Source organism: Lytechinus pictus, chromosome 10 (genome assembly GCF_037042905.1).
Source record: "Lytechinus pictus isolate F3 Inbred chromosome 10, Lp3.0, whole genome shotgun sequence".
NCBI classification, from domain to species: domain Eukaryota; kingdom Metazoa; phylum Echinodermata; class Echinoidea; order Temnopleuroida; family Toxopneustidae; genus Lytechinus; species Lytechinus pictus.
Window position 1 is genome coordinate 6,567,554 of NC_087254.1, and position 22,547 is coordinate 6,590,100.

Genomic DNA, 22,547 nt, shown 5'->3' on the forward strand with positions numbered 1-22,547 from the left:
GAACGAATGTCAGTGCCTACACGAAAGATAGCAATTTGATTGTATCACCTGTCAATGCTATTGGAAGTGCCAAGAGAAGAGCAATTGATTGTGAAGAATGGTTATGGCAGGGAGAGCAGTGTTACTTCCATGTTAAAAGAACTTGGTTGGAGTACACTCGTCAAGAGGCGAAGGATCCAATCTCACTACCATCTTTAAAGATACATACATGTACCACTTGTGGGAACGATCTCAAAATGAATTCGAACAGAATCCAATGAAATTACTACCAAAGTGTTTGTATGTTTGAATAAAAAAATTGTGGCAAAAAGCTCTGGAAGAAAATGCATAATTGCTGAGAATTAGCAAAATAAGCACAGAATTCCATCAAAGGTCTGGTACTTTTCGAAGCAATATTAAAACACTGTCCCACATAAGCTTTTCTGTGTTAGTGACCATCATAATTATCGATTTTGAGCTAAGATTTTATGATTTTACAAAGATAAGTTTACATTAATATACCAGATCTAGATGTATGATAATATTTTGACAATTAACCTTGATTTCAAAGACTTTCTCATGAAATAATTGTTTGCTGCAACTACTGTCTTTTAACTTTAAAATTTCACAATAAATCATGTAGGACCTATTGATATTGGCTTTTATGTAGATTCTTTCAAATACCCATTTTTTCTAAAAACATTGACAGACTTGAATAGATGGTGAATACACAAGACCCCAAACTCATCAAAGTTATTAAATAGATGGTGAATACACAAGACCCCAAACTCTTCAAAGTTATTAAACATAGAACAGTATTATCAAATGCATGTAGCTTTCTTAGTATTTTTGTGCACCCCTCCTTACTCTTATACTCCTCAGGAGTGTTGAGTCGTAGTCTGCCATATTCTAAAATTGTAGTATACTTGCAGTTAGGGAAACGAGAACAGAAACATATAATCATATTTTGATTGGTGACATTTTACAGTAATTCACAATGACAGGTCGCTAATTATCCATTCAGTAAACTCATTATTTCTGCAGGCACCGACTGTCCCAACTAATCTAAACATTCGGTTGACCTGAAAATGAACATGTTGGCATAGGGAAAGTGGATTATATGCAAATACACAAACTCTGCATGTGACCGACAATTGTCGATAATGTGACTAGGTACTGTACGTTTGAATTTGGCCCAAGTTTTTTTTTCTCTCTGTTTTGTTTGTCTATTAATCCCTTTTCCTGTTTGACATGATGGAATCCTCAATCAGGTTTGATTATAACGTAGATTGTGCTTCTGACAGCGGATTTGACATGCAACTCTCGCAAACTTGTATTGTATTTCCCCCCTAAAAAGTCTCCAAACCTCCCCTTCAACTGGCCTGACAGTGCATTTTCTCACTTTCTGGAGGTTAATTTGATACCGATCTTTCTGCTTACGATGAGGTACGACGAAAAGGAAATGCCATTTTTCCTGTACGAGCCTTTTCATTTCGAAGACATCTTGGCCAATTTTGATATTGGTAAACAAACCTACTGCTGCTATGAGATCGAGGTAAGGGGAGTCCTTCGTTTATTTTCAGAACCTCAAGAAGGATATTGGGGGCTGAGTTGTTATATTGGATTAGGCAAAGGGAGGAAGAAACGGCTTTGGATCAGGGGGTACCAAAAGAGGATCATGCTTGTAGGAAGTAATGAGTGAGAGTTTGGGTTGGTCATATAGACCGGAAGTGATGTCTGGACGACGCCATTGAAGTCTGCAGGAATGTAGGGCATCTCATTAAGAGGTCTTGTGTTTTTATATGAAATTTCTTTCAGTTCATGTCATGGTTCCTATCCTGGTTGATGACTTTTGTCTGCCTGTTTGTCTCTTGAACTTTTGAATCTTATTAGGAAGATTTAATAAAAGTGTTGAAATCCTTCTCTTTTATTTTTTGTTGCTTGCTCTTCTCATTTTCTCTTTGTACAACAATGTAACCTTCCCTTTTTGTGACTTCGCGTCATGCCTAACTGCCAATGTGCATGCGTTATTTAACCTGTAATCTGACTATGCGGTATACACCACACGACGTTGGTAACCTGAGTGCGATTTTTAGTCAGACTTCAATCTTTGTAAAGCACCACTCCCCTCCCCCAATCTTTACTACTATGTCTTCATTTCCTTCCTGTCGTTTTTTCCATGAGCTCTTAGTCACCTTTTCATGTGCTTGTCTAAGTTCTTTCTCCATGTCTCCCATGTCTTGCTTGGTTTGGTACCATTAAGGATAGCATGCTCTCGTCTTTCAAGAAGATGAGAAGTTGCTTCATCCAGCCAAGTCCAATTCCCCCAAGGATTTCTGAATCATAGTAGAACCACAACTCTCCAGTTCATGTTATGCTAGTATGTTCGGTTTGTATTGACTGGGTCTACAAGCAGTTGGTCCACTTCTTACCTACGTTTATACCGTATGGGCTAAACCCATTTGGTCTGAACTACACTTGGTCTACTGTCTACTTAAGTCTACTTCTCGTAATTAGTCTTATACTATATGGGCTGTTTGCGTTTGGTCTACTGTCAATTTGGTCCTATTGCCATTTTGTCTACATATAGTATACCTAGGTCTTTTCCCGTGTAGTCTAATATCCAGTTGGTCTAATTTCCACTTTGTCTGCTATTATTTTTTTACTTTGTCAAATGAAACAATTCGTAAACAGTTGATTTAACCATAGACCAAGTAGGTAATAGCACTGATATTAATGCACAAGGTGTATTGGTAGAATAATTGTAATGTTTATATTGTACTTTGAAAGTTTTTTTTTTTACCTCTAATCCTAGATATGAAAATGCATGATTTTGTTTCCATCATCGAAAAAGAGGTTTATAACTCAAAAGTGAATGATCACATGTCGTTCTTGCTTGTTGTGTGTCATATGATTTAATGTCTCATCTGCCTTTTTTCAACAACAAAAAATCTTTCTTATCTGAACCTTTTATCAATCTTGCGATAGCAGTGTTTTATGATATCAAAGAATGAATCTTATGACCATTTTCTGTGGTACATCTGGGTAGTTTTTCATGAACGGTCTTATAGTTGTTTTCATCCGTCGAAGTCTGTTTTATCTGACAATTACCATGGTAACAGTCAGACACTTGTGCCTCTTATCCAATCAAACTCAAAGAAAATTATCAGCTCTGACAACCTGTCATGTGACAAATGTTGATGACATGCTCCCCTGGAATACAATTTGATGGTAGTATTGTTTCCTAAAATTGGCAATCCAGCCCGTGCATTTAATACGGAATTTAGCTCGTGTTCACTTGTATCAATAAGTATCGATACTTTATATCAATCAAATTTATTATTTCATGAATACGTTGAACAAATTTTTATTTAAAAAAATATCAATCCTTATCTTTTTCATTTACTGGCTTTCTCATCCTTTGCGATTGTTCTCATGCCTGTTATGACTGACCCCCCTTCACCATACAATGTTCTAATAGCTCGGTCACATTTGCTCTACGACGGCCATACGGCGAGACGAAAACAGCCGTTTTATTCAATTTTATTCAAAACATTTATATGAAGCTGGTACAAAAATGTTAAAACGGCTGTCTTCGACTCGCCGTACGGCCGCCGTAGAGCAAATATGACCGAGGTATAACCAGGTCAAAGGTCATGATGACAATATTGTACTTCACCCTAATCCCTCATACCAAATCATTCCCCTCTCCCAATTATAGTGCAGCTGGAAATTTGATGTCTTATTGAATTTCATCTAAGATTCTCACCGTGGTAATTCTGTTTCCTCTCCATCTTCGTCATGACCTCTGTGTCTGGTTGAAGCTCCTTGCTGATGTGATGGCCTTCAGGGGAACTTTTCATGAGACAATAATCGATAATCTTCACCGACTATTTAGACGAGCTACTGCGAATCCTCGCCTGTGATTGGCTGAGGGCAGATTAGTCAGTCAAAATCGCTGTCAAAACTTTTAATGAAACATTCCCATAGGGGATCGTGGAAGGAAATGGGGGTAATTGCTTAGAATGTCACTCGGTGGAAGTAGGCAATGCAAATATGTTTCAAAGGATATCATCCAAAAAAAACTCCAGAATGTCACTATTTTTTCTTTTGACTGTAATGTAGATCATTCCTGATAAAAATATTGAGGCCACTGCTGATGTACTTGTTGTGATTCTTCCTCTTGGGGATTGGGTTGTACATGTACATGTAGGAGGAATATTTAAACGAATATAGACATCTTGGTATTCTTGCATCGCGTATTCATTACACTCCTTCATTAACATTGAAGCCACAGATAACATGTGTATTCAGATTACAAGGGTTTCCCTCCCCTAAATGAGGAAAGGGTTGTGAAATTCAGGATTGACGTAACAAAAAAAGGAGGTGATATGTGTGAAGTGGAGGAAATGTGATTCCTTGGACCTTATTAGAAATGATTTTGAAAGATCTGGGTCAAGGTAGAAGAAAGTTGTAAAATAAAAGATTATTTTGAGAGAGATTTTAATGAAAATGGATAGATAATTAGAGTAATTAATTGGTGAATGAATGAATGAATGAAATCATTCATTAATGAAGAAATGAATGAATATATTAAAAATGGTAAATATTAAGGAATAATTAAATGAATAGATAAATGAATAAATTATTAGATGAATAAATAGATAAATCAGTCAATCAATCATTTAATGGAGGTAAAAAAATCGAAATGAATTAAAAAAACTATACTAGTATTAAAATCGTTACATGAATAAAAAGTAAGGTAATGGCTCTGCTGTGCTGAAAGATTTGTTGAAATCATGATTTTGCCTTTGATATTGATGAAAACTGCGTATTTATCGTATCCCCCAGAAGTTGAAGTGGTTGTACTCCTTATTAGGCACAAACAATATTCTGGAGTTGAAGTAGTCTCAATAAACATTTAACTAATAAAGTTTTGTGACCTGCTGCACCTGTCATGCAGTTGATATAAGAATATGGCAGGAATACTTCAGTGTGCTGGTCTGCCCAGGTATCTTTTTCTTATGGCTTTGGTCCCACTCATTGCACTTGGTGCATTGTACATTTGTACTTGCTGATTGACAGCAAGGAAAATATATTTGGATTAATTCCATGATTGTGCTGTCCTATCAACTTTTGGTTCCCTAAACAAGATATGTAACATGGATGTTGTTTTATCACTTGTTTTTTATTTACACATTAAAAAAAAACTGGCAAATGTTTGGTATATGACATATCCCCAAAATATTTTAATCATGAATCTTGCTTCTCTCGATCTCCTTTTCAATCTCCTTCTCTCTTTCTATTTTCTTAGTATAGCAAGTTCCCCCAAGTCTGCGCATACGCGTATCTGCGCGATTCGACTAAAAGAAGATACGCGACGACCACAGACTTTACACATGCTATACATAGAAAGATATTCATTAATATATCCGGCACAAAATGATGGAAAAATAATGAATTTGGGCATTTCATGTGAAGGCCTCAAAATGCAACCTCTTTCATCAAAATCCCTGAATTGCGTGCAAAGTGAATGGGTGCGCAGACATAGGGTACCATTTTTTGGTTCAATCTAAAAATGACCGCCCGAGGCTTTTTCCAAGAAAATCATGTATTTCTTTCTAATTTTTATGAGATATGTGGTACACTTTCTCATAATAATATAAGGAACATTATCAACTGAAAGATTTTGTGAAATAAAAAGTAATTTATGTTAAATCTTAACTCAAATCGTTAGGTGCGCAGACTTTGGGACCACCATCATATGTTTAAAAAATTTATCTTAAATATTTTTTTCTCATTTAAAAACCTTTATTATTATGTGAGTTTTATTTTCTTGTACTCTAAGTCTGCATTTTAATCATAATTTTTTTCTTCCCTCCCTCTCATATATTTTTTGTTGATCAAAATCCCTTTGAAGCACATAGGAATGTCAAATGGAATGTGATATGTGCTATATACTATAATTATTATTATCATGTCACCCCTCTCTCGATTTCTCTCTGCCTCTCTTGAGTTCAAGCTCCCTTTCTTGATTAATTCAGTTTCATCATGTTTTGGTTATTGTGAGCCGGACGGAACTAGGTTTAGAAATGAACTTTCTATACTTGCAGATAATTAATTATACCCCTACTATTTGCCTACTACAAAGACAATGTTATGGTTTGTATATATTAATGCATGGCATGTTGCATGTTGACTTTGAAAATTGCACTTAAAAATTGAAGTTTACCAAAACTGTCAAGTACAAAAGAAAGTCCAGGTACAAAACACGGTCACAAGCATATAAACATGAAATTTTCAGCATTACTTAATGTGTGCATAAAATAATTATAAACCCTAAGCCAGTCACAGAAGAAAGTAATAATAGGCATTTATATAGCGCCATCTATCTAGAAATATTCTATTCCGAGGCGCATTGTTTATTCATTATTATTACCCCGGCTTTAGCTTGAGCTGCCTTTCAGCGCTCAGTGCATTCAAGGAATTAATCCTGCCGGGTACCCATTCACCTCACCTGGGTCGAGTGCAGCACAACGTGGATAAATTTCTTGCTGAAGGAATTTACGCCATGGCTTGGATTCAAACCCACGATCCTCTGTTTCAAAGTCAAAAGACTAATCCACTGGGCCACAATGCTCAAATACAAATGAATTGAAGGAAATTTCCTTGGGTGATACCTAAATGTAATATAGCAATTCTTCAAAATGTTATTTATACTTATATAAAAAAAAAACCTTAAAAGTCACCAAATTGCTGGTTTGATTGAGTTATGAATGTGTAATCGTTCATCGTTCCCTTTTTGTTCTGTGAAAGCAGCTGGAGCTGTATTCCTGAAGTTCAACAGTTGTGTGAAATGGATCACTCTCACTATCAACAGATTAATTCCACTTAAACAGGAAATCATTAATGAATTTTGGTCAAAACGGTTATGCAGTCAAGGTTTCTACAATCCCCCCCCCCCCCCTCCGGCTCCTTCACAGGAAAGCTGCTTGTGTTATGTATGGAAGACCTCTGATAACTTGCTTATGACAGTCCCCACCTTATGGGTTTAAATACATGGCATCATACAATTCAAGTGGGGGGGGGGGCAGATGGCACAATAGTTCACCCCCCCCCCCGAATAATAGGTTTGCTGCGTGAATTTACGGCAGTGCCCTACTCCCCCCTATACATTGTACACATACACACGTAATTTTCTGAGATTCACACACTCAAAATACTGTTCCTTGGACAGAAAAATTGTATGGGGATAGTTGTGCAACATCATTTTACGAGAGATATATATGTACATGTATGCAGTTCAATTATGTGTCTTTAATTTGGTTAGGCAGACTACAGGGCCATACAGGAAACACTCGCGGACATCGGCTTATCAGAATGCAATCGACGGCCGATTAAATCACGCCCAGCCTCGATCATTCCTTAATATCTTGCTGTGGTTAATCAGTCGCTCTCGACTATGTCTCATGGCTCTTGGCAATAAATCCTCTTTTGAAAGGGTTCAACACCAGGATAAACCAATGCATCTTATGAAGTAATTGAGACACAAAAGGAACTTTGGAGGGATTTGTCTTCAGTTCCGTTATCGTTAATCCTGAGAGAACTTGTTACAATTATCTGATTTTTTTTTCATGAGATATGTTTCTAGAGGAAAACTGAATATTGTCTGATTAATCCACTGAGTCATTTTAAAGATAAACTAATCTCCACATCTCTTAATTTGTGGTTTTCTAAGTCTTCATTTCTCCAAGTTTCATATTATTAAATTAGAGGATACTGAGAAAGGGTTTTAAATCTGTAGGCTAAGCTTACGTCTGCCCAACTGGTTACATTAAGATGTCAGTTCATTCTTGTCTTAACAAGCACAATGGTTGGAATATCGGGAGGTACCTTCTACGATCGCTACTACGACTGCCATGAATGCTATCATTTCTACATGTTTGTAAGCAAAGTGGATCACAGTTTTATATTTCTTGTATTCTTTTCTCGAAGAATTATTATTTCATTGATTTCTGCTTAAAATTAGGATGTACATGTAGTTAAGATCAGACAGCTCTTAACATTTTTAAATTGCATGATTCTGTCTGTTACGCTGTTAGATATTCTAAAAAGAAAAAAAAAGTGGAATATTCTTTTATGAGGTTATCGATGTGAATGGTGAGAAATTGAATGAATCGTAAGTGTACTGTATAATATGTCAGATGACCAATGATACCAAACTTTTGTTTAGTTTTAATTATGATTTACAAGGTGAGTACAGTTTTGTGATGATATGTTAAAGTGATTGGCTAACATTGATTTGACTTTTAAAAAATCTGAGCAAGAAGGTCACACTTGTCACCTGTGTGTGTGATATGTTACAAAAATGTAGCCCAGAAAAAATCACGTCCGAAAATCATTATTTAGTGCTTCAAAAAGTGAAATATAAAGTGACCGGAAACACCATCTTAATTTCATCCCATACACTCATGTGTTCAATTTAAGCGTCTATTACAAAATTGGTTTTTGCCTTGTATTTTTAGCTTTTCATTCTCAGTAATGATTGTTTTCAGGGTTTTTTAGTTCTAATACATGTACTTGTATACATGGTTCATCTTGGTTTGAGAATTTTTTAAATGAGCTGCTCACAAAGTTAAAAAATACCTTTAAGTTATGATTAACCTTTCACCTTTGACCTTTACCCCTAATAGCCTGAGAGACCCAAGTATTCCCCGCCATCTAGGGCTCAATCAAAGAGGAAAGCACCTGCCCCACCAGCCATCAAAAGAGAGGTAGGCATTTCATAAGTGTTTCTGTTCCATCGTAATCAAACATGGTTGGAAGATCAGAATGATGGTGGTGGTGATGATGATGATGATGGTGATGGTGATGGTGATGATGATGATGATGATGATGATGATGATGATGATGATGGTGATGATGATGGTGATGATGATGATGGTAGTGATGATGATGATGATGATGATGATGGTGATGGTGATGATGATGATGATGGTGATGATGATGATGGTGATGGTGATGGTGATGGTGATGATGGTGATGGTGATGATGATGATGATATTAATGATGAAAAAATTATTAGGAGGATGATGATGGCAAGATGAATGGTGATGATGATGATGGTTGTGATCACGGTAATGGCATTGATAATGATAGTTGTGTTGGCGATGTTAATGGCAATGACGATGACAATAAAGTTGATTGTGATGATTGTGATGGCAATAATTGTGATGATGATCGTGATGGTGATAACAGCTGTAGTGGTGATCATGCTGCTGATCATGTTGGTAAAAAATATCAATATGCAAACAACTGAATAAAAATTCCAACTTGAACCCAGTACACTCCTCATTTTCTCCTCCCCTCCAGGTTGGCAAGGATCACATTGAGGTCTCCCTGATCCAGCAGGAGCTGATTGCCATTGAGCAGAGACAGAGGGAGCTGGAGGAGAGGGGCGTGGAGCTGGAGACAAAACTCAGACAGGATACAGATGGTGAGGAATGTCTCCTTTAAAATGTTATAAATGTCGAGTGGCCAACATTTTGTTACATGACATGGAGATTGAACAATCACTCTAAAAGGATTAAAAAGGATAAATATTTTGGCTGAAGGAGCAGCCAGAACAACCCTCGTACACTTGATTACTAGTATTTGGAACAATTTCATCGGAGTAGACTAGTGCAACGGGTTATAAAGGGGGGGGGGGGTAGGTTCTAAAGTCAATCTTAGAACCTACCCCCCCCCCCAGCTTCTGAAAAATAAATTTTAGAAGGTGCCTCCTTCCCCGCCCCATATGAAAACAACTTAAAGGGATCGTTTAACTTTTTTCTCTTTTTATTCAAATTAACTCTTTGTTGGGGTGGACTTGTCCTTTAAAGGGAAATCCAACCCAAATAAAAACTTGCTTTTATAAGGAAAATAAAAATCAGACAAGTTGATAGGTTAAAGTTTGAACAATATTGGACAAACAACAAGACAGTTATGAATTTTTAAAAGTTGTAAATATTGGTAATCACTATACCCATGGAGACTTCAAATTGGCCGCATATGGGATGTCATAGTGATGTAAGGCAAGGACTACTCTTCCATGTACTCCAATACATATTATGGCTAAAATGTAATTTTTCCTGAAAGTTTTTATTTCAAATTATATTTTTCTTTCATGAGGACATAAAACAATATGTACTACCTGGGTTATATTTAGATTACTGCCCCAGGGGAATGGGTACTTAGGAGAAAACCACAAATCCCTGATAATAAAGTACATGGCCTATGGGAAAGTTGTCCTTGCCTCTTGTCATAATTTACTTACCCAGTTGCCAATTTGAAATCTACATAGTATTAGTGATCTCAATTTTAAACAGCTATATTTTTCTTATTGCTTGTCCGATTTCTTTCAAACTTTCACCATTCTGTTTAATTTATTTTTCTCCTTCCCAACACAACATTTTATGGCCAAGGCTGGATTCCCCTTTAATAATGATTTGGAGAGGAAAAAAATATCTGCAATGATTTAGAATTAAATGTCTTGTTCATATTTCTAATACTTGTGAATACTGAATTATTGAGTATTTATGACTTTACCAAAGGACATCAATTTTGGCATTTCCTTTTGATGAATGCTCTTTATGATTATGTTGCATATGGGGAAATTTGTTTTAAATTGAATTATTCATGTCTCAATATCTCAATGTCATCCTGAAAATGTTGAATAGGCTTACATTACATGTATTTAGCTCTGTTTAAAGGGTCAGCCAGATCATGTCTGTGTGTGAAAGAAAATTCTTTCAAAGAACATTATTTTTAAAAAGTTTACAATAGAATGTACAGATCACAAAGAAAAAATATGTGAAGTTACAGACAATTTTTTAAACCCAAAGTAAAAAAAAAGAGTGGAGAATTTATTAGATTAGTTATATTTAGAGTCACTTTCAGCCAGTCTAATGTCCATTATTAACCAAGAAGACAACCGTTTAAAGAATATTATGACACATTTTCAAATTGAATTCAAGCATTTGCAGAGTATCCATACACACACAAACACAAAACAAAACACTAAAATAGATATATGATAAAAAAAGATAAGTAAATAGATAATGAATTGATGCATAAATAAGCAAGTAAATGAATGAATAAATATAGAAAGAAACACATTAATGAATGATTGATAGATAGATAGATAGATGGATAGATACTGTAGATGGATGGATGGATAGATAGATAGATTAGATTGATGGATGGATGAATAAATTAATAGATGAATGGATAAATAAGTGATGAATAAATAAATGAATATATGAATAAATAAATTGGCTCTCTTTTATTACATAAGCAGTTTTCAGCAGCTTCTCTTTGCCAATAAATAAATTAATCAATAGATGGATAAATGTATAGATAAATAAAGATATAAATATATATGTGAATGAATAAAAAAATAAATAAATGAATGAATGAATAAATAAATAAATAAATAAATAAATAGATAAATAAATAGATAAATAAATAAATGATATTAAGGGGAAAGGAGGTGGCTTAAACTGCAAACAGCAAGAAATACAGTCATTGCTTTTTTTTTTTTAACTTCTCCAGCTTATAACGACTGATTGCATGATTTATTTGACTGTAGATGATGCTGCCCATGATGACAATCTCCTGTCTGAATGGTTTGATGTGGTTAACAAGAAGAACAAACTAGTCAGGAGGGAAGGAGAACTCATTGCGCAGTAAGTACATGTATCCCACAATCCTCTGCCAAGGCGTTTATCAAAATTTGCCACTCTCCACCCAGGTGTAGTAAATGGGTATGCAGTAGGGATGAGTTCATTGAATAATAATAATTTTGAAATTCTTATAGTGCAAAATACTCAACTTAAAGACTCTCTATGCGCTTTACAAAATGTATTTAATTACTATATTATACCTTAAACCTAAAATACTTAATAAGATGAAAACAAATTAAATCAATATATAAAATTTGCATTACCAATGAAACTGAAAACTTACAATATTTAACAACAAAATATATTGAATATTATGAATATTATTTTGAAAATAAGTGAGTTTTGAGCATTGACTTAAATATGGGGAAGGAAGGTGCCGTTCTTATATTTAACGGTAGAGAATTCCCAAGTACAGGGGCAGATAAAGAAAGGGCTCTTTGACCATGTGTATTTATATGCTTGAGCCGTGCTAAAGCTGAGATATTAGTACGTGAGTAGGGAGGGGCAAGAAAGTAACTAACCCTTCGTGAAAGATTACTACAGCAAAAATATATTATTAGATATGGTTTTATGCATGGTTTTTTCTTAACTACTGTCTAGTATACATATACCTATAGTAAACTACATTGAAATTTTAGAAATTTGACATATCATTTGTGTTTGTAATCATTGAGTATTTTCAAATGAACCAACAATATCACACATGAGAAGGCATGCAGCTACTTGGCAAATGATAGTACTTTTCAATTGCCTCATGTAGATATACTGAAAAGGTGTAAGGGTAATTTGACAGATCATTTGTGATGGAATCATTTAGAGTATTTCAGATGAACATTCGATTTCAAAATGTTAGAACGTACATGTATGCATATACTTAACCCCCAAAAATGGTGCTTTTCATATTGTGGACATATCATATGGAATGTGGGGGGGATTGAGGTTAACAAACTTTCCCCCTTGGGTCATGGCAACCGCCCTATCTCTAGCCACCATATGTCCCACCCTAATTTACGCAATACGCAGACTCTAATGGATTTTCGGTGCTGAGTCACAAAGCCATACTGACGTAACAGACTTAACCTTCACATAACTCTTGGGACTTAGAACTTTCATTACATCACTTTCAGCTCAGTACATGCGACTGTCAAGAAGGATTTCCTGGAAAGGCTATCGATTGAAAGACCAGTTGGTGTTTACTGAAATGATTAATATAGTATGGGCTGTTGTGGTTTTGGGCGCTTGAGTCATGATAGTTTCACAGTTTTATGATAGAGAAAGAGGGATGTTTCTAGACAGTTTTGAGCTCTGCCTAGTAATATTCAGACATGCAAAATGTAATGTTCTTTATTCTGACCTTTGACTTGCACATTTTTTGACAAATGTTAGATCCAATCCCCAGATTTGTAATAGTATAGAATGATTAAAATAATTAAAATGAAAATAATAACCCTCCCAATTGAAATAAAAATGTAACTAATGATACAAATTAGATTACTGCTAACATTTTAATAATGATAAAATCAAATGATAATCCTCTGATTAGTATTATTGTCTTCTGAGGATTGATTTTACGATACGTTTGCATTGTTTATGAAAACAATTGTTATATTTTAGATGTTATCATCATTGCTATGCACACATTTTAGAAATTACCTGTTGAAGTTGCTTTTATACATAAACTGTATACATTTTATATAATCCAAGCAGATATCACCATTCAACATGCCTTGTAATTGACCGTTTAGTTTAAATAGAAGCTTTCATTGTTTGAAGTAAAGTGCTTGGCTGAAACAATTTAGATGATATTCCCTTAACTTTGATATATTTAATTGTATGTTTAACTTGTATCACACTTTTATGGAGTGTCTGAAATCATCATGATGTAAACAAGAGTCAAAAAGTTAATTTTCAATATAAAGAAAAGGGTTATCTGAATATGACATTAAGTTTGACCAAGGAAAATGAACCTTTAATAGCATTCCATAAAAGTGTGGAGAAAGTATTTGTTTTGTTTAGTTTTAGAGATAAACCCAGATTCCATTTCAAACTACCATCCATTGTGCCTTTTATCATCCTTTCAGAGCCCAGCAGCAGGAGCTGGAGCTCCAGCACGCGGAGATCGAGTACGAGCTCCGGGTGATCCTGCAGAAGCAGGAGCACGAGAGGATCGATGCCGACGCCCAGAGGGAGGAGCAGCTCCTGGAGCTGCTGATGGAGGTGGTCCAGAAGAGGAACCAGATCGTGGAGAGACTGGAGGAGGACCGACTGAGAGAGGAGGCCGAGGATAGGGATATAGAGGCAATGCTGGGAACCGGAAGTAAGGGTGCGATGCAATGAGCTGGATACCGATCTTACAAAGAGTTGCAATAGAGCATTGAAGTGTGACGTCAAATTTCTTCTATGCATTTTAGTGTTTCTGTATCATTTTTTTGAAGGAGCTTAGCCTGGTTCATGACTGTTTGGAACCAGAGCCCCGTTGCATAAAAGTTACCATTATTCATTAACTCGTACATTAGCTGGTGACAGAACTTTTACGGTGTCGGCTTCAAAATCCTGGAACGACCTGCCACTAATAATTAGACAGTCTCCAACATTAGCAATTTTCAAAAAGTCATTAAAAACTCATCTCTTTCATACTTTGTAGTTTCTAAAATATTACATTTAATTAATTCATTGTAAGCGCTTTGGGCCAAATGGGAAAAGCGCAGTACAAATAATAAGTAATAATAATAATAATAATGGTAACTTTGCGATCCAATGGTGACTTGCATGGAATCCTTGATTTTGGTTGGCTGTTGATCAGCATTACCATGGTAGTTACCATTGGATGGCAAGGTTACCATGATAGTAACTTGTGTGCAACGGGGCCCGGGTAGGGGTTTCATATAGCTTTTGGTAGATTACGAACAACTGGTGGTCTATTCTTGTGTTAAATGAAACACCCAAGGTTTTCGTTGGTGTTATTTAAGTTGCAAGAAAGGGTCACCAGTCATTGGTAAAGTCCCTCATATCTTACGAACAGCTTTATGAAACACCCACCGGGCCAATTTGAATTGATTTCAGTGGGGCCTATTATGCATTCATACAGCCACTTGGATGCTCATCATCATGCTCCGCCAAGATATGGTATCCAAAACGCTGATATTTTGTGATGTCATACTTCGGTACTCTATTGGTTCAAATGACCTCAGCTATGGAAAGCCAACAACGCTATAATCTAACAAAAAATCTTTAAAAATAATCTAATAATCTAAATATTTTACCTGATTGCTGAGAAAGCATGAAGGCTTGCAAGAAAGCAACCAGAGGACTGATGATTTTAGGTACTCTCCAAGGGACTTTGGTGTGAGGATTAATGCCTTACCAAGGCACTAGTGCGCAAAGTGGGATTCGCACCGGAGTCGCAGGATTGCAAGTCCATTGCTTTATCAACTGAGCTTCCACTTCTCCTCGAATGTAATTCTACAAATATAAAAAAAATACTTAGGCAAAAAATGTTATTCTTAAGAACAATTAGTGTGCCTGTTTTATTTGCAAAATGAGAGTAAAAATGCCTTGTAGATGAAGACCTGTGATATCAGTGGCTTTTCGTATTTGAGATTGATTGATTGAAACTCTTTGTAAGACGGGGGTACTTCATTACATTGCAATCGAATCGTGAATCGTTATTTTCAATGAGGCTACTTGACTGAGGGTGATGGTGATATTGTGATGCATAATGCAATGGTGTTTCTTGCTTGTGTTGCAACTCCTTTGTATATATTCATGATATATTTTTGTGTTCTATACTTTTATATATCTGTGTGTATCTGTGTAATCAACTACATTGTATTTATGATTTTGTGTGAATATGCATGAGTAAATAAATGAATAAATGATGAGGATGACAGGGGTGTTGTTTTTAATTGAATGATTATGTGCTTTATAGAATGGGTATGCTGATGGTTATGATGAAGATAATGAAGGTGAATATGATGATGACGATGATGATGGTGGTGGTGATGATGATGATGATGATGGTGATGATGATGATAATGATGATGATGATCATGATGATGATTGTGATAGTCATTGTGATGGTCATGATGATTGTGATGGTCATGATGATGATGATGATGATGATGATGATGATGATGATGATGATGATGATGATGATGATGATGATGATGACAATGATGATGATCATGATGGTGATCATGATGATTTTGATGATGATGATGATGGTGGTGATGATAATGATGATGATGGTGATTGTGATGATGATCAACATGATTGTGATGGTGATGATAATTGTGATGATGATGATGGTGGTGATGATGATGGTGATGGTGATGGTGATGGTGATGATGATGATGATTGTGATGATGATGATGATGGTGATGGTGGTGAATATGATGATGGTGGTGATGATGATGATGATAATGTTGATGATTGTGGTGATGTTAATATGATGAAAATGGTGACTATGATACTATTGGTGATGAGGAGGAGAAGGAGGATGATAACGGTGATAGTGATAGTGTTCGTGGAGGCGATGGTTATACAAAAATGAATATAATGATGGTGATGATTATCATCATGGTCGTGATGATGATGATGAAGATAATGGTGATGAAGATGGTGATAGTAGTCATGATGGTGATGATTGTGATGGTGATGATGATAAATATGATGAAAATGGTGACTATGATAGTGGTGATGAGGAGGAAGAGGATGATAATGGTGATAGTGGTGGTGTTGGTGGTGGCGATTGTTATACAGAAATGAGGATAATGATGGTCATGATTGTGGTGATGATCATCATGATTGTGATGATGATGATGGAGATGAAGATGGTGAAGATAATGGTGATCATGATGATTGTGATGATGATGATGATGGTGATTGTAGTTATGATGGTGATGATGAAGATGATGATGTTGATGATGATTATGTTGATGATAATGATGATGTTGATTGTGGTGATGTTAATTATGATGAACATGGTGACTATGATACTAGTGGTGATGAGGAGGAGGAAGATAACGGTGAAAGTGGTGGTGTTGGTTTGCGAAAATGATAATGATGGTGATGAAGATGGGGATTTTAGTCATGATGGTGATGATTGTGATGGTGATCATGATGATGATGATGAAGATAATGGTGATGATGATGATTGTGATGATGATGATGGTGATTGTGATGGTGATGATGATAGCGATAAAGATGATGATTATGATAATGATGATGATGATCAAGATCATCATCATCGCCGTCATCATGATCATGGTGATGATGACGATGGTGATGATAATTGGATGGAGAGTGCAAGATTTAAATACAAAAATTTGCAATAGCAACATCAACTAGAAACAGAGGATATGTGAGATCCAAATCAATTCTCTAAGTGATTATTTAATGATGTTTTATTCTATTTATCCAGGTGACAAGAAGAAAGACAAGAAGCACAAGAAAAAGCACAAGCTGGGTCTTATCAAATGAAGACTGGTGGCTAACCCAACTCTCTCATCTCACCTTGCTGTAGTCATACCTTAAACAGTCCTGGGCCCGTCTTACAAAGAGCTACGATTGATCCGATCAGTCGTAACTCTATGGAAATCCATCAATGTCATAATTTTTTCTACAGGAAATTTGAACAATGTCCTTTGTAAACAAAGAGAGGCACAGTGAATTTTCAAGAAAACCATGAATGCATGAATATACATCATATTTTGAATAAACATGCCTAATAGATGTTGACGTTGCTGGCCGTCCATAGTTGTGATTGATCGGATCAATCGCAACTCTTTGTAAGACGGGGCCCTGGATTTTCATTCATTTGACCAAAAAATCATGAGCATTGCCAAATGTGCAACCCTCATACTTCAGTTTGTTTGAAATATTTGCAACTACCAAGATATTTCAAAATGTGGTGTTGTGGCTCAATGGAATAGTAGCTGGACTATGAACCACAAGGGTCTGGGGTTCAAGTCCCACCACAGCACGGTGTTGTTTTGGCAAGGCATTTATCTACAATTGCCTCTGTCTACCAAAGTGCAGTACATAAGTACCCAGTAGGAAGGAATACCTCGACTGATCAGGGTAGCTGTACTAAAGCCGGGGTAATAGTATGCAGCGCTGAAAAACATTGGAGTAAGCGCTATATAAAATGCATTGTTGGATGAGTGCGGATTTGTAACTTTGCTGCATTAATTCCATAATTAAGAGTTATAAAAAAAAAATGCCAAAACGAAGAAATTGTCTAAAAAGTAAGCTGCAAGCAACGCTTCTAAAGGGTGTAATGTCATGAAATGAAACAACTCAATTTTGTACCATAGGAAAAGACTCCTGGAATGCCCTGGTTAAAGAGCTTCAAAGTTTTGATGTTGGTGTCGACGATCACTCATCAACTTCAGCAATTGTTCTGACAGAAGACAATGCTCTGATTTACCAAATCTTGCTTCAGATTGCTTCCATATTAAGAGTTTTTGTGGTAGGACCAATTGTCATTTGAATCTGTGTTTTAGAAGCAACTTTTGTGTGATGTAGGAAGTCCCACTGAAGCGTGCAAACTGTGTCAATGACCCAGTAAACCCCTACGAAATGGGAAATTATTTCCGTAATCAGATATTTGGTCATATGTCTTCCTTATTTTCATTCTAGTTTTCTTTAAATCTCTCTAGTCGATGCAATCGGTAGACATTTTTTGTTGATGATCTCATGCTGGTAAGTGCAAATTGAACGTCAATGCCTTGGAAGTTATGACACAGAGTGAATTTTTTTTAAAGACCTACCTGTTTTCTAGAATGAATAAATGATAATTGATTAAATGTGAATATGCAATATGTTTACGAAGCTGAATGGGGGATTTTCATCGTCCGTTCTGATGAGTGAAGCAAAGAACTTGAAATTTGAATATTATGTTGGATGTGTATGTGGTGTTTGTATTACTTATCGGAGTCTTCATATTGAGATTGAGATATTCGATATTTGTAATTGCATAATAAATAGAGCCTTCAATCTTTTTTTCTTTCCATACATCAAAAGCCTTTTGATGACGAATGTGATGCCTATGTAAGCTTTAATGTTGCGTGCTTCCAGTGTCTTTTGTCCAATGTCATGTGTCTTTTATCAAACAAGAGGTGTGTTCTTAATCTGAAATCGGTTTTTGAAATGTTTTACTTGGTGCTTGTACTGTCACCTGTGTTATGCCACTGTCGCACCTACGGAACCGGCTCCAAAACCCCTCAATGGCATGTAATTGGGAATAACAATATAGCTTGGGTCGGTCTGGGCTGGTTCCATAAGGTGTGACAGGGGCATATAAGCTTTATGAATGCCTACATGTATATGCAGGAATTACTTTCTGCAGTTGGAAGGTTTTTTTTCTATTGTAAGAATTTCTTGTCAGCTTAAGTAGTGAATATTATTACAATGATGTAAATTTACAAAGCAGATATCATTATGGGATGTATAGTATAGACGATAAATTCTTTTAACTTGTATTAAACTTCAATTTTGTATAGTACATTTTATTTTGTGGGTTACGTTTGTGGTGAAGTTTTACTTCAAAATAGCTCTAAATGAGACCTTTCTGTATAAAGAGACTTAATAATGCTATCAACTCATTAATGTGAAAGAGTGAGTTGGTCTTTTACCGACATTTCATCTTGCAAGAAAGGAGAGAGAAGACTGTGCAATCAACTCACTTTTTGAAGTAGTAAAATAAAACTGCTGATATTTTATGATTTCTGAAAAGGAATTATGGAGCAAATACTGATGATAGCTAATTTAACCTTGGATGTGATCAAAGTGTCATGATAATATATGTGCGTCAGTAAAATTTAATTGACTAATGTTTTTGATGTAACTGACACAAAGTCCCATGTTGGTGTTCATGGCAAAATAGCCTTATGGCCTTGTTTAAGATTATATAAACTTTGTTATTACCAATATATCTTGTCTGTTTGTCATCTCCCATTCATATTTGAGAAGTAATTTGTTTTTCCAAGTCATTACAGGAGATGTCATTGCTCATTTTACTCCTACAGTGCCAAGGGGTTTAGCTTGTTTGAAGATTCTCCAATTTAGATGCTGAACATCCATAGTTCCTAATAGTCGCTTCTAAAAAGATGTTCTTCACATTAGTTGCAGATACTTTGTTACCTTTTCATGTCATTCCACAAAGCAATGTATACTAAGGGGTTGACGTGAGCAAAGTTCCCTTTATATTTGTTCTATTACTTCTTTCAACTGCTTCATCTCTTTTCATACATCACTTTCTCTTTCATTTGCATCGTCAAAGAACAGATCCTTAATGTGTAAAGACAATTTGAGTTGCAAAAAAAACAACTCGCTTCATTCCCTTTTTTCCATTGGAATATATCTAATTTGATTTGCTGTCTTTGGGAGATTAACAAAAATAATAATAACTTTAGAAATGAAGCAGGAAATTAAGAGTAAGATGGAGTGTGATAGCATCATGCACTCGTGGTAACGGGAAAGTACATGCATGGGACTGAACAAAAAAATAACTAGATATTACCCAACAAAATGTTAATAGCGACTGCTTGTAGGCCTATCACTATTTTCCCAATGATAAACCAGGGGTGTTTCATTATAAAAGTTGCTTGTGAAGGTAACATAAAAAAGGGCCAACCATAAATATTTTCTGTCGACATAATTCTCTCAATATTCTGCTCTATATTTCACATCATCCTTCCAAGAACTTGCTTTGGGGAGCGTTTCAGGGAGCATCTCATGAAGTAATTTATCAGTAACTTTGACATACAATTGTTATAAGCTACTAAAATTCTGATATATGATTGGTTCAGAGCAAAGGTGTTGATAATATCACTGATAATAAAACACTTCATGTAACCCCCCCCCCCTTTGAACTCCTCAAGAGGCACTTCACCTAGAAAAAATAGCACTAATATCCTGTACTAATATGCTGCAATGCGCTTTGAGCCATTCTGGGAAAAGCACTTTATAAAAATTGGCTATTATTATTATCCCATTGAATATTCACCTGAGCTGGTATCATTCTCTCTCCGACCATTTCTTGCACCAATTTACTGGGAAACATCTCAACATTGCAGTCACGATAATGCAGTTATTATTTTTTTTAATGTACTCAGAGCATGATTATAAGGCCAAATTATTGTGATTATGTGAAACGTTCAGGTCGGGCACAAATACTCGATGCTGCATTCAACACAATCTAATTTCAATGCAAGAATTTATTGCAAAATTCACACGGTTTGAATATATACATGTAGAAGTCAAGAAATTATGTATATTAGAAAGCCTGCATATGACCTTCGTGAATGTGTATTTATGTATCATAGAAATAAAAACAATGCAATATTTTCTGTGTACATTACGATTGAGCCAGTTAGATTTTTTTAATATATATAAATATTCTATGATTATGCATTTATGCTTCATTGGTAGAAAACATCTGTTTTGTGACATATTATTTGTATTTATTAACTATGCAGCAACACTTCATTTAATTTCTGTTGCCTCTTGTGGGAAAAATGATTTTGTTAATGTTAATAGTTTGTATACAGGTTAATTTGCGTAGTTCTCAGTTTTATTTTAAAGGTTGTAAAAAAATGTTTCAAACAAAAATGCCTTGTTATCTTAGCAGCATGTTAAAATATATTTTCTTTTACAAATGAATAATAATGACTGTATAGTTGATAAGCTTGGGTATTTTGTTGGGCCTTGATTTGTGTAATATATAGCTTATTATACTAGCATTTTATTTTCCCTGCCTATATCTGTAACTTTGTTGTTTTTGTTTTTTGTTGAGTCTTTAAGAGCTTTATGTCATTTGATTTTGGATGTGAAAAATTCTATTTATTTCAAACAAATTTCTACAATATATTTCAAGGGGTTTTGCCTATTTTGATACTATACTAATGTACTTATACTAATGTCACATAATTTGAAATATTGATTTTATAAGGTCTCAGCATTTTGTTTACAAATAGGGATTGAAAAAAATCCACAGCATATTATTAGGATTGGTTTATGATCCACAATATGCGAATGCTTGCTTTGTATGAAGCATTTGATCTTGCCCTCTCGATGTTTCATGTTATAAAAGGGCTTGAATCGAAAGACCTCACATATACATGTATCTTCTCTGTATGTTGCAAAATGCTGTATGAGTGTTATGTGATTGTATCAATTTTTTATTCTCTCTTCACTCTCTCTGCAATGGTTATTAATTTCATATCTATGATTGTATACATACATGGCAAATATACTGGACTTCTTATTAAAAGTTCGCATATATATATATTAAAGGTTAACTTTTGTTATGGATGTGATTATTTTAAACCTGTCTTTGATCTTTGTAGGAGTATATGAAGAAGTCAGGTCAGAAAGGTATGGAATGGATAGTTCACTCTCCTGATAAGGTGGTTTAATGAGAAGCAGAAAAAATTGAGAGAAAAACGTGTGTTTGATGAATACTGTCAAAAATAATGGAGTTTTAATTTCAAACTATTGATTTTGTGATGTGACAGATGTGCAGCTCCTCCACATCATGTGATATAAATTTTAAAAATCAAAAATTTGGAGAAAAAAAAAATTGGGGGGGGGGGGAATATGTACAATGTATATCAATGGTGACATTCTCATATTGTACATGCATGAAACAGTATCCTACTTCCTGTAGAGAACTATTAGTCCAAAAAAAAATAAATGAAATCATGCAAACTAGGTTTTAACAGCCATCAAAACTATGTAAGAAAGCATGAAAAGTTACACACTTCTCAAATACATTTAAAGATTTATAAAAATGAATCAAAATTTACATTGACAGAAAAATGATACTTGTAGGCAAAGAAA

General features: G+C 35.2%; 1 protein-coding gene across 1 annotated transcript; it reads left to right on the forward strand.

Annotated features, from left to right (window-relative positions):
- The first annotated feature begins 1,420 nt into the window (after positions 1 to 1,420).
- Positions 1,421 to 17,116, forward strand: LOC129269662 (aspartate and glycine-rich protein-like). The gene is made up of 4 exons (XM_064105914.1): positions 1,421 to 1,534; positions 8,673 to 8,753; positions 8,811 to 9,051; positions 15,674 to 17,116. The coding sequence occupies exons 1-4, from the start codon at positions 1,421 to 1,423 to the stop codon at positions 16,252 to 16,254; spliced, it is 1,017 nt and encodes a 338-aa protein (XP_063961984.1). The 3' UTR covers positions 16,255 to 17,116.
- Positions 17,117 to 22,547: the final 5,431 nt, after the last annotated feature.